At 32.7% G+C, this 12,424-nt stretch overlaps 1 protein-coding gene across 1 annotated transcript; it reads right to left on the bottom strand.

Moving 5' to 3' along the window:
• Positions 1-1,852: 1,852 nt before the first annotated feature.
• On the bottom strand, positions 1,853-6,790 carry LOC132634865 (probable mitochondrial import inner membrane translocase subunit TIM21). Its single transcript, XM_060350981.1, has 5 exons — positions 6,425-6,790; positions 2,834-3,012; positions 2,698-2,746; positions 2,396-2,515; positions 1,853-2,286 (listed from the first exon to the last, which is right to left on the bottom strand). Exons 1-5 carry the CDS (start codon positions 6,668-6,670, stop codon positions 2,128-2,130), a joined length of 753 nt encoding a protein of 250 aa, XP_060206964.1. The 5' UTR covers positions 6,671-6,790; the 3' UTR covers positions 1,853-2,127.
• Positions 6,791-12,424: the final 5,634 nt, after the last annotated feature.

Raw genomic sequence — 12,424 nt, forward strand, 5'->3', positions numbered from 1 at the left:
AGTTCCGCCTTATGGAGCATACTTTTAGTTATATTTTATGGGGCACACTTTTAGTTAAGGCATAACTAAAAGTATGCCCCATAAGGCGGAACTTTTCCTTAAGGCATAATTAAAAGTTTGCTTTGAAAAGTAAAAAAAAAAAATATATGTCTCAAGGCAAAGTCTACCCCTTCCGGCATAACTTTAGTTTTTCTTTAAGGATTATATGCCGGATCCGGCATACACTCCCCCCGCCCCGCCTTGCGAAATTATTTTTTTATTTTATGCCTGAGCGAGGGTTCGCACCCAGAACCTCAGGTATCCAAGCGAAGGGCAAAACTTAAAGAAAACAAATATGAGGGGCAAAATTTAAAGACCACCCCAAAAGAAGGGCAATCCATGCAAAAAAAAATGTTTGGATATGAGTCCCCACTCCCAATTTGAAGAAAAATGAGCACCCCTACATTGGGCCTGATCCAAAGAGTTTGGGCTCAAAATTACATCATCAGAGCTGGTCATTTTTGGAAGGACAATTTGCAACATCAACCTTCGCTAGGGGTGGTCTCTAATTTTTGTCCCTCAAATTGGAGGTATTTAACTTTTGCCTTCGCTAAAAATCTCTTGGTTTCCGGTTCGAACCCCTGTTCAGTCAAATTAAAAAAAAAATCGGAAGGTAAATTTTGAATTCGCAAGACAGAGAATTTTGGCCTTAAGGCAGAATTTGCATAGGCAAAATTTTGCAAAGTTCTGCCTTGAGAATTTTTTTTTTTTTTGGTTACTGAACGGGGGTTTGAACCCTACAACCTCGGGATATTAGACGAAGGGCAAAACTTAAAGACCACCAATTTGAAGGATAAAAATTAAAGAGCACCCCAAATGAAGGTCAATCCGCGCAAAAAAAAGTTTTTGCAACACCTTGCATCTATGTGAAAGTTAACATCTCTGCATGACAAAAAGCCCTTTTTTTTTTGGCGTGGATTCAAATTGGTGGTCTTTAACTTTTACTATCCGCCTTGCAAATTCTACCTTATGCCTTAAGGCAGAATTTCTGTCTTAAGGTCCAAATTTTGCCTTGTCTTAAGGCAGAATTTGTATGGCCAGAATTCTGCCTTGCAAGATTCTGCCTTAAGGCAAAATTTGCAAAGGCAGAGGACAAAAACTAAAGACCACTAATTTGAGGGAACAAAAATTAAAGACCACCCCCATCGAAGGACAATCCTCAAATTGCCCTTTTTTTTTTGTTGGGAAAATTGACATGGGAATACAATCAGGGGAAAATATTGGCACAAAACATATATTTTTCAGTTGCATGGTGCGTGTGACTTATTTTGAACCGGAGGGAGTATATTTTTAATAACCTTAACAACTAATATAGGACAAAGGGAGTATTATTACTATTCCCTCCATCCCAATTTATTTGATACCATTTGACTTAGCACGTTATTTAAAAAAAAAAAAAAAGACTTTTGAAAGTTATAATCCAAAACAAACTTTAGATATTTAGGTGACTGTAAATCATCACAGAGCAAGGCGTACAACTTAGGATGACAAAAATATCAAGAAAGAAACTTGCAGTTTACATACACCATTTAAAAGAGACAAAAAAATGACAAAAAGAATCACTTCATTCCAAAACAGCTTTTCTTGCAACTTTTTTATGACCCACAAAAAGTAAACTCTCCAACTGAGCGTTTGGCCATAAAAATTATTTATTTATTTCCGAAATTTTTTTCACTTTTTTTACTTTTAGCGTTTAGCCATAAAAATTATTCATTTTTTTCCGGAGTTGTATTCCGGAATACTAAAAACAAGAAAAACTTATTTTTTTAAAATTTTCAACTTTTTTTACACTACATTTCACCAAAAACTACAATTTCAAAAACTATGGTCAAACACAACTCCAACTCCAACTTCAAAAATTCCAAAAAAAGTGAAAAAGTTTTTGGTATTTATGGCCAAACGGGCCTTAATACTTTCTCAGCAATGGTAACTGTTATCAGTCCCCACGGCTCAACCAAAAGAACTTGAAATCAGAACTATCATCTTGAGAGCCCTCACGCAAGTTGAAAAAAAAAAACATTGGAGCATATCGACTGCATCCACGCAATCATGGCAAAGACAGAAAACATAATTTACTTATGTGGATACTCAAGCAGGTACATACGACTCGAGCATCAGTTGAGTTGGGGAAGGTGATTTGATCTCAACGATCAAATATGTGAACTTCCACTGCTTATCCACCTTGTCGTGAAACATCTCTGTATAAACCTTGCCAGCTCCATGCGGTCCCCGAATATAAAAATTGACCTACGTTCAGTTTTCAATCATTTATGATTGGAGAAATTAGAAGTAACACTAAGTAAATATTCAACATCTTGAGTATCAAAAGATAGGGATCACAAGAAAAAATAGTCACCTCAACATGCTCAACTCCGTCTTCATCAGTCCATATCCTATTGGGGACGCGTTGGCGTGCAGCACGATTTCTACTTTCTGACCCATAGCCTGTTACAGGGGATCCAATTCTTGCCTTAACCTGGAGTAACGAATAGCAAACACATGCAACTCATCAGTTCAAGTACAACCAGAATCAAAATACATAAGAAACCGATTAGACACTTAGTGCTATGACGTAAACAAGCCAGAAAAGACAGCCAAAGTTATCTCAAAATTATAGGCAGTAAATTCACGTAAGGATAATAGGGGCAACGGCCATACTTGACCATCATTTTGAACCCTCTCGAGGCCTTTGTTGAAAATTTTGTACCTACAACACAAAATTACTTTAAACTAGATTGAAAACGAGAACTCAAGTTCTCTGTCAACCTATTTAGAGCATAAATGCAACCCTTACTCTTTTGGCTGAAAAATGAGTTCCTTAAAAACTCCATATGCAGCAGCACCAGCAACTGCAAGTCCCGCAAGAATGATAAGACTATAGGAAGCTCCCTCAGTAAACGTCACCGGTTTCTCTGGGATATTGTAGGTAGGAGCATCAAAAGGATCCTCAATAGTAGATACATCCTTTCGAGCCTGTACAAGTAGGACAAGAAACAAACGTATTTGTTATAACTGATATGAAAAACGCATTCATTGTTATATTGGGAGCTATATATTTAAGTGCAAGAATGAATCTCCAAGTTCTACACAATTCGGGGATAATTTTCCTCGATAATATACCAAAATGGTGTAACTGCTAGGATAGAGATATGTGGTTCAGTCACGTGCTTCTTCTCCTCTTTGAATTACATACTGGAAATCATGTTTCGGAGAAACACATTTCCGCGGTTGTATAGGGAGTCTGGGACAGCACATCAATACATTAAGGGGTCATTTTGGTTGGTGAACAAGTTATACCAGGAGTATAATACGGGGACGGGGGATCATATAATGATGGGATTATTTAGAGGATATACTCTTAAAGACAGATGTTTGGTTCATTGGACTAAAAATTGGAATAACTTTAATTTCCAATTTTAATCGTAGTTTTTTCGAAGGACTTTCACAGAAGGGCATATTTGTCATTTGGTGTTTTATCCTGAGATTGCTATCCCACATTGAGTGTGGTATAAATAATACTACCACAATTGTGGTATAAGTAGTCCTGGGATTGCTAATCCCGGAGTCAAAAGCTCAACCAAATAAGGAATAAAATAATCTCGTAATTTACCCCGAGATTATTATCCCTTATCCTACGTCGTTTGGTTTGCAACCAAGTTATACCGAGATTATGCAAATGTGTCATCTTGTTGTTCAATCCCAGGATTATCCCACATGGAGTATGGTATAAAGATAATATCAGAGTGGTGGTATAAACAATCCCGGGATTGCTGATCCCATAATCAAAAATTCTACCAAACGTGGAATAAAAATATAAAATGAATCAAAAATTCTACCAAACGTGGAATAAAAATATAAAATAATCTCACATTTAATCCTAGGATTATAATCCCTTATCCTTGTAACAAAACGACCTCAAGAACACCTTACAATGTTGTAAATGCTTTGAAAGATTCCCATTGAAATCATGGATCTTTTCCGTATAGATTTCCACATAACTTAATACAGGTATCATTTATGGTTTAACACAATCAACCAAACGCTACACAAAACTATACATGCATTATTTTCATATACGGCCAACCAAACGTATGCAGGAAATATTTTTTTAGTCTCTCTAAACCAAAGACAGGATAAATTTTATGTTGAGACTATTTCTCCAATCCTTCCAACCAAAAGTCCCCTTAAGGGATCAGATCTGAAAGGGGAGAAAGAGAGAGATTCCCAATCTCCTAATATATAATAAGACATACACACCAGTTGAAACAAATCATCTACTATGAGAAATAGAAAAGACCAACGAGCAACAACAATAGCAACCCAGTGTGATCCCACAAGTGGGATCTGGGGAGGGTAGAGTGTACGCAGACCATAACTCTACCTAGGCTATTTCCGATAGACCCTCGGCTCAAAAAGAAAAGATCAACAAGCATGCTGTGGAAAAAACTTAGTTTTGACAGCAATAAAATCAATGATGTATCGGTCTTACTTTCTGCAAACATCAGACAGATTGGTGATCATGAAGGACAAATGACGTGGTCGCAACTTAACAAACTTGGTAATGAACCTAACAGAGAATAGCAGTTGCATTACGAAGCTTTGTTATGTATAATCATCTACTTTTTTTTTTTGAGTAAAGTTATGTATAATCATCTACTTAACTAAAGTAATAAGTAATTGTTTCACAAGTTGGGATTGACAAGCTTAAAATAGTAAAATACCTTGATAACTGGAATCACATGTTTCTTAAGTTGAGACTTGAGATGCACATTTAATGACAAATATTTCTATTGGAAGGTAAAACAAAAGTTTTTTACTAACTCAAAGATGCCCTTTTTTATAAGTAATTTGGACCTAAATTTGGTCGTTCAAACACCTACTTTTTTACTCCCTCTAAACCATATTATTTATCATGTTTCACTTTTTGAAAGTCCCATTTTCGAAGCTAAATTGGATGAGATCAACTCAATAGTTTATATTTAAAATTTAAATATTCAAAAACTATACCATAAGTACTACAACTTACAACTTTTCTCAAATGTTAATTTGATGAAAATATATATTCCTAAATGTTAGTCAAAGTTCATATAGTTTGACTCTCGAGAAGCTAAACATGACAACTACTCCCTCCATTTCAATTTGTTAGTCTTACTTTCCTTTTTAATCGGTTTAAAAAAGAATGTCTCTTTCCTTTTTTGTCAGCTCTTTAATTATTAATTGAGTCAATTCTCTAGATGATCACCCAAGTTTGGAAAGTTGCCTCCAAATATCACTTTTGTTTCTTTTACGACAACAAAGTCACTCAACTATCATTATTTTCCTCAAAATATACTAAACACCTCAAAAGTCTCCTCCTCTCCTAGTTAACATGCCATGTCATTAAAACCCATTTTCTTAATAATTTATCCATTTAACTCATCAAACTCATGTAATCGAACCCATACTTTATGCCTAATCAAATATGAACCGGTAAAAAAACGACAAAGGTATTAAACCATACTTTCTGTTAAGCCACTTTTCCAAATCTAAGATTTTTTTAAATCTCAGTTCAAATATATAACCTTTCAATTTAAATTAAAATTTAAGTAGTTCTATCTTTCTATTCAAATTCAAATATTTTTACATATCATATTTTGTGCACATTAAACGATATAGATTACTTTCATATAAGTTTAACTTTTAAACAATCTAATTGAATCTTATATTTTAAGAAATAAAGTTAAATAGTTAATGTAAATTTCTCCTTTGTATTTTGAGTAATTTATCCTTAGATATGTTAGTGTATAAATTTTTTGGTATTTTCCAACATTGGATAGACCAATGTGGACATTGGTGTCATTATATGGTCTTAGTTTATGAATTAGTTTGAGGTTGAATTATATCCAAATTCCATTTTCTTAACATTTTGCTTCTCCTTATGAGAATTAACTTATGATCTTAACATTCTACACAATTAATTTTTATCATGTTGAAAAGGAATGATATCATTTTAAATTTAAATATAGTTTTTGAGGTTGAAGCTAAATAAATAATTTCATCCGAAATATTCATCTTTCAAATTCAAATTCAATTCTATAGTTTAAGTTAAAGTTGAAAATAATGAACCAAAGTTAAAGAGATACTGTCAAAAAAATAAGTAATTCAAATTGAAGTTTCAATAATTTTTTATGACCAAACATGGACGGCAACATATGTAAAATGAAATGAATGGACTAATAATTAACAAAAACAATAATTAGTTTAAGAGGATAAGATTCAAAAGTGTTGTTTACTTTCTTAAACTGTGTGTCTAAGTCAAAACCAGACAAACAAATTGAAAAACGGAGACCTTACTGTTGGTTGCCCTTCAACTAAGTTCTAAAAAGGAAAGGAAAGACATATTAACCTCTGATTGCTTTTGTGTCGATCGAGAAGAAGCCTTTGATGAAAATGATCTAGAAATCCCAATATTCTTCACTTTTTCTCTCCATATCGCTTCTTTCTCTTCTCTCACTCTACCGGCGGCGGTGTAGTGGCGGAGATGCAAGTTTAGCGGTGGCTGTTGAGGATTAAACGGCGTCCTTTTCGTGGTGGAGGAACACAGGATGTATAATAGGCGCGTCGTAGAGGATCTACTAGCTGACCGAACCATTTTTGGGGTTTAGGGCTTTTCGTTAAACCCTGTCGAAAATTTTGTTAGAATAATGAAAACGGGTTGGTTTCCACTTTTGAAACGGGTCAGTCAAATTATTGTTACGTGATGCTCATACTAACTAGGAGTAGTATTTTGCAAAAACTTAAACCATATAACTAGCACTTATGTGAGAGGCAAGTGAATTCAAATCTTATACTCACTATTTATGGATTTAATCCGTCCATTTCAAATTACCTGTCGTGATTATTATAAATAGTTATTTCAAATTATTTATCATTTTAAAAGTTTAAAGGCATAATTAATTAATTTTTTTTTCATTTTATTATTAATAGAGATGACACATAAATATAAAGTAAGCATTTAAGAAGGAGGGATTATAACTTAGATATAAAAAAGGATAAAAGTAGTCAAACACCCCTCTTAGTTAATATTTTCTAAGGGGCGTATGAAACAAAAGGCGACAGATAATTTGAGACAGAGGGACTATATAACTAAAACTTCAGGCAAGTGAATTCAAATCTTACATTTATGGATTTACTTAGAGGGTGTTTGGATTGACTTTTTAAAAGTAGCTTAAAAGCTAAAAGTCATAAGTTGGGAATTCCCAACTTTTGGCTTTTGACTTATTTTTGTCCTTTTTTTGCCTAAAAATAAGTGCTTAAAAGCACTTTTTATCTTTCTCAAACACTACAAAAAGTAAAATGGAGCTTAAAAGCCAATAAACACTTACAATAAGCCAATTTAAACACCCTCCTACACACAACTAGTGCAATTGTGTGAGTCACATAACAAAATTTTCTTGCAACACCATTTCCTCCACCCCAATTTGTGTGACACCTTTTGCCTAGGCACAATGTTTATAAAAATAAAAATAAACTTTTAAAATTTGTGGTCCAAAACAAGCCTCATATAAATATATGACTGTAAATCATCCCATCAAATTAAATTGTTTTAAAATATAAAAAAATTATACTTTTTTAGATAGACCAAAAAGTAAAATGCATGGCCGAATTAATACTTTTTAATACTCCCTCCGTTTCAATTTATATGAACCCATTTGACTGGGCACGACATTTAAGAAAGAGAGAAGACTTTTGAAACTTGTGATTCAAAATAAGTCTTGAAAATTTGTGTGGCTGTAAATCATTCATAAAGTGAATTTGTTTCCAAATTAGGAAAGAGGTCATTCATTTTTGCACGAATTAAAAAAAAAATAGGTTCAAACAAATTGAAACAGGTACATCACTTTCGAGTCTTCGACACCCCTTCAAAAATTTTGTACATCCAAATGAGGAGACCTGCAATTCAGGCTCAAAGTTACATCAAGAAAGCTGGCTAGATTTCTCTGCATGGCCCAAAAGCCCAATTTTGAACAGTTTGAAGTCTCACTTGAAACAAGTCTTTCAAACACCTTTTTTTGGTTTTATGATCCCATTTTTTATGATCAAATATATGAAAAGGAGATAGACATGATTAAATCCCGCCACTTCAATCAGATATCTCGGGTTAAAGCTTAAATCTTGGTGGGGTTGCATTCCTCCTTTAAACGACCTTACACAGCACAAGTTTACATTAGTAGAAATTTAAAATCAGTGAAATAAACGTTAACAGGTAAAACTTAAAGTAAAACATGGAGTAACACTTTATCATAGTTAAGTACAAATGTATTTTGTATGAATTAATTTGATGTAAACACTCGATATGAAGAAGTATTTATATATGTTAAATAAAAGAGCAGGGATAAAAGAAGGTTTAGCACTGAGATATTTTTATCAATTGGATCATGTCATTACTGGTTGTCGAACACATTTTTTGACAGGCTATTGCTCTTATTTATTATTATTGAAAATTCAGGCTCGTCAGAAATTCATGTGCTTTTTCCATGATTTACACCAAGATGACGAGAAATAATGAGTTTAAAGTTCTAATAATCTCAACTTTAACAAATATTTTGGTATCTCGTGTGTGACATACTAATTGTTTTGGGGCAATTCAAACAATATTCAAGGGGTAGATTTTGATTTCGGTGACAAAATTAGCTCATGAAAATATAATTCGTTCAATCCGCTTAAGTTTGAACAGGTCATTGACTTATTAATTTATTGGCTCATTCCATTTAACCTACTTAATTCAGTCCATTTAAAACTGAGCCGATGATGTGTAGCCTAAATTGACCTATGAGAAACCTTATCAAATATTTTTCAAAAGATATTGTTTTGTTTGATATGTTATATATTACTACAATTAATAGACGGGAATCGAGGAGCTTCCCGTCAATTCCCGTCAAGGTGAATTGACGGAAAAGCCCTCGAGTTCCCTTATTCTGCATAATCATTATTTAATTTAGCACTATAACTGTATGATTGGTTATTGTATTGACTTTATGTAACTTACACAGTAATTGTAGATTGTCTTTGAGGTTTGAAGGCCCTTGTTCATCATGGATATAAGGGGCCCACTGAAATATTTTCTTCACACGCCAATCATCTGACTTGCTTATTTGGGCTTACTATGTATTCTCTTTTTAGTAATTTAGTAACTGATTATTATTATTATTATTATTACTACTATATAGAAGTATGGGTCTCAACCTATGCTTCGTCGTTCGTTAATTAAAAAAAAAAAAGTGTAGTCCCCCATATTAAAAAAAAACACCAACCAATATTAAAAAAAAAAGTGGAATCCACCATCTCCAAACTCACGGGGAAAAAAAAAGTGGATCCCATATTAACAAAATCAAGCAAGACAAAAAAAAGTGAATCCTATATTAAAAAAACAAACAATGTCAAAAAAAAAGTGCAGACTTTGTATTCATAGCAAACACTAATATAATAAAGTTTTAAATACGGAACACAAAATATAATGTTATATTAATGGTGTTTTGAACATAGTATCTCATATTGACAAAATCAAGCAATACAAAAAAAAAAGTGAATCCCATATTAAAAAAACAAACAATGTCAAAAAAAAAAGTGCAAACTTTATATTCGTAGCAAACACTAATATAATAAAGTTTTAGATACGGAACACAAACTACAATGTTATATTAATCGTGTTTTGAACATAGTATATATATATATATATATATATATATATATATATATATATATATATATATATATATATATATATATATATATATATATATATTATATGCATAAAAATAGTGCAAACTAATAATGTCCAAAAGGGTGGGCCCCATACTAAACAACACCAAGCAATATAAAAATTAAAAAAAATTAAAAAGAAACTATATAAAGCATGGGTTTAGACCCATGCTTCGTCGTCCGTTATCCCTTAAAAAAAATAAAAAAAAAAGGGGTGGGCCCCATACTAAATAACACCGAGCAATAAAAAAAAGTCTCAACGCATGCTTCGTCGTCCGTTAAGCATTAAAAAAAAGTGTGGTCTCCATATTAACACCAACCAATATTAAAAAATAAAAAAAAACACCAAACACTATTTCAAAAAAAGAAGAAGTAAAAAAGGTGTGGAACCCACCATCTCCAAACTCACGGAAAAAAAAATGGACTCCATATTAACAAAATCAAGCAATATAAAAAAAATTGAATGCCATATTAAAATAACAAACAATGTCAAAAAAAAAAAAAGTGCAGACTTTGTATTCGTAGCAAACACTAATATAATAAAGTTTTAAATACGGAGCACAAACTATAATGTTATATTAATCGTGTTTTGAACATAATATCCCATATTGACAAAATCAAGCAATATAAAAAAAAAAAAAAAAAAAGTGAATCCCATATTAAAAATACAAACAATGTAAAAAAAAAAAAGTGCAGATTTTGTATTCGTAGCAAACACTAATATAATAAAGTTTTAGATACGAAGCACAAACTACAATGTTATATTAATCGTGTTTTGAACATAGTATATATATATATATATATTATATGCATAAAAATATTACAAACTAATAATGTCCAAAAGGGTGGGCCCTATACTAAACAACACCAAGCTATATAAAAAATAAAAATAAAAATAAAAGAAATTATATAAAGCATGGGTTTAGACCCATGCTTCGTCGTCCGTTATCCCTTAAAAAAATAAAAAAAAGGGGTGGGCCCCTATACTAAATAACACCGAGCAATAAAAAAAAGTCTCAACCCATGCTTCGTCGTCCGTTAAGCATTTAAAAAAAGTGTGGTCCCCATATTAAACACCAACCAATACTAAAAAAAAAAAAAAAAAACACCAACCACTATTAAAAAAAAAAAAGTAAAAAAAGTGGAACCCACCATCTTCAAACTCACGGGAAAAAAAGTGGACTCTATATTAACAAAATCAAGCAATATAAAAAAAAAGTGAATCCCATATTAAAATAACAAACAATGTCAAAAAAAAAAAAAAGTGCAGACTTTGTGTAGCACCCCCCTTTGGGAGGATACCACTTACGAAACAAAATCAATTTTACACTTACACCGTTTAGAAGGAACTTATGCCAAAAGATATTCACAAATATATTTAATAGCGGAAAAAGGCCCATGCGGAAATATTTGAAAGTACGGCATTTTTTATTTTTTTATTTTTTTTTTCATTGCGCTCTCCGAAAAATTTCTTAGATGAAATACAATAACAGAGTGTCATTTTAAAATAGTAATTCCCTTCTCAAATAGTCAACACATTTAAGAAACTTCGTTTTGAAATTTTATTTTCAAATCAACACCATTGCGGGTCCATAAGCTACACAAAATTCAAACTAGTAATTTTCACAAAACTATTATCATCCTTTGTACATAATTACAAGGCAAAATATAAACCTAGTACATGGCATGACTTGGGTTAAAATCACACCCTAAAATAGCAAAGCAAGTCACCAAGTTTAAGTTACAAGCACATGGTCTTGTTTTCCACAAGCCTTCAAAATTTCATACATAAGTGCCACACATGTATCATGTACAAGTCCCCAAAAATTTACAAAAACTAGATGCATATGCAGATGTGATCTTCACAAGGGTTCCCAAAAAGTCTACTCCAAATGGTCATCTTCATACCTCATCTCGCGCATTACCTACGATAGAAAACAACTATCGCTAAGCATGAAACTTAGTGGTGTATAAACTTTGGGCTTGGAGCCATTAAATTCTCCAATTCTCTTGTTCGCCGTAGGTGGTTCAATAAGGTAACAATAAGCCCAAGTGAACAAGTATATCAAAGTATCAAATACAAACCTTGGAGAGTTTCAAAATATCAATACTAATATTCTAAGGCTCAAGTATTAAGAAAGCTTATAATTCAATTCAAGAGAATTTGTCAAATAACCAATTTCGCCCAATATGTATGTCATGCCATCACACTACGCACAATTAATATCAAGACGGGCCGAAGCCCCGAAATCAAGAAGGACCGAAGCCCATATCAAGAAGGGTCGTCACCCAATATCAAGAGAATCAAGAACCATGTTGAAAGTGGCTTTCCACTCGTACTCGAAAATGGACGAAAATCCATCGTCAAGACGAAATGTAAATCCAAAGTCAAGATGGGTAAGATCCGAATCGAGAGGCATGCCAATATCGATGACTAGTCACCATAACAAGAAGGACAAAGTCCCAACAAGAATGCAAAATGATCAAGCAATTCGTACAAGTGGGCGATTTAGCAAAAGTCTTGCAATACTTGAGACAATAACCATACAATAATATAAGATGAAGAGTAAAGAAATAACTCATCAAGATACTTCAAAATTCCAGAAAAATAAAGATATTTTAAGTTCAATTTTATACACAAACC

This window comes from Lycium barbarum, chromosome 4, assembly GCF_019175385.1.
Source record: "Lycium barbarum isolate Lr01 chromosome 4, ASM1917538v2, whole genome shotgun sequence".
Classification (NCBI taxonomy): Eukaryota; Viridiplantae; Streptophyta; class Magnoliopsida; order Solanales; family Solanaceae; genus Lycium; species Lycium barbarum.

Bases quoted from the DNA above. Each gene is read 5' to 3' on its own strand.
- LOC132634865 (XM_060350981.1), bottom strand. From the start codon at position 6,670: ATGGTTCGGTCAGCTAGTAGATCCTCTACGACGCGCCTATTATACATC. The intron at 2,747-2,833 runs GTAAGGGTTGCA...TTTGTGTTGTAG, and splicing joins CTCATTTTTCAGCCAAAAGA to GTACAAAATTTTCAACAAAG. The intron at 2,516-2,697 runs GTATGGCCGTTG...TCGTTACTCCAG, and splicing joins GGGTTCAAAATGATGGTCAA to GTTAAGGCAAGAATTGGATC.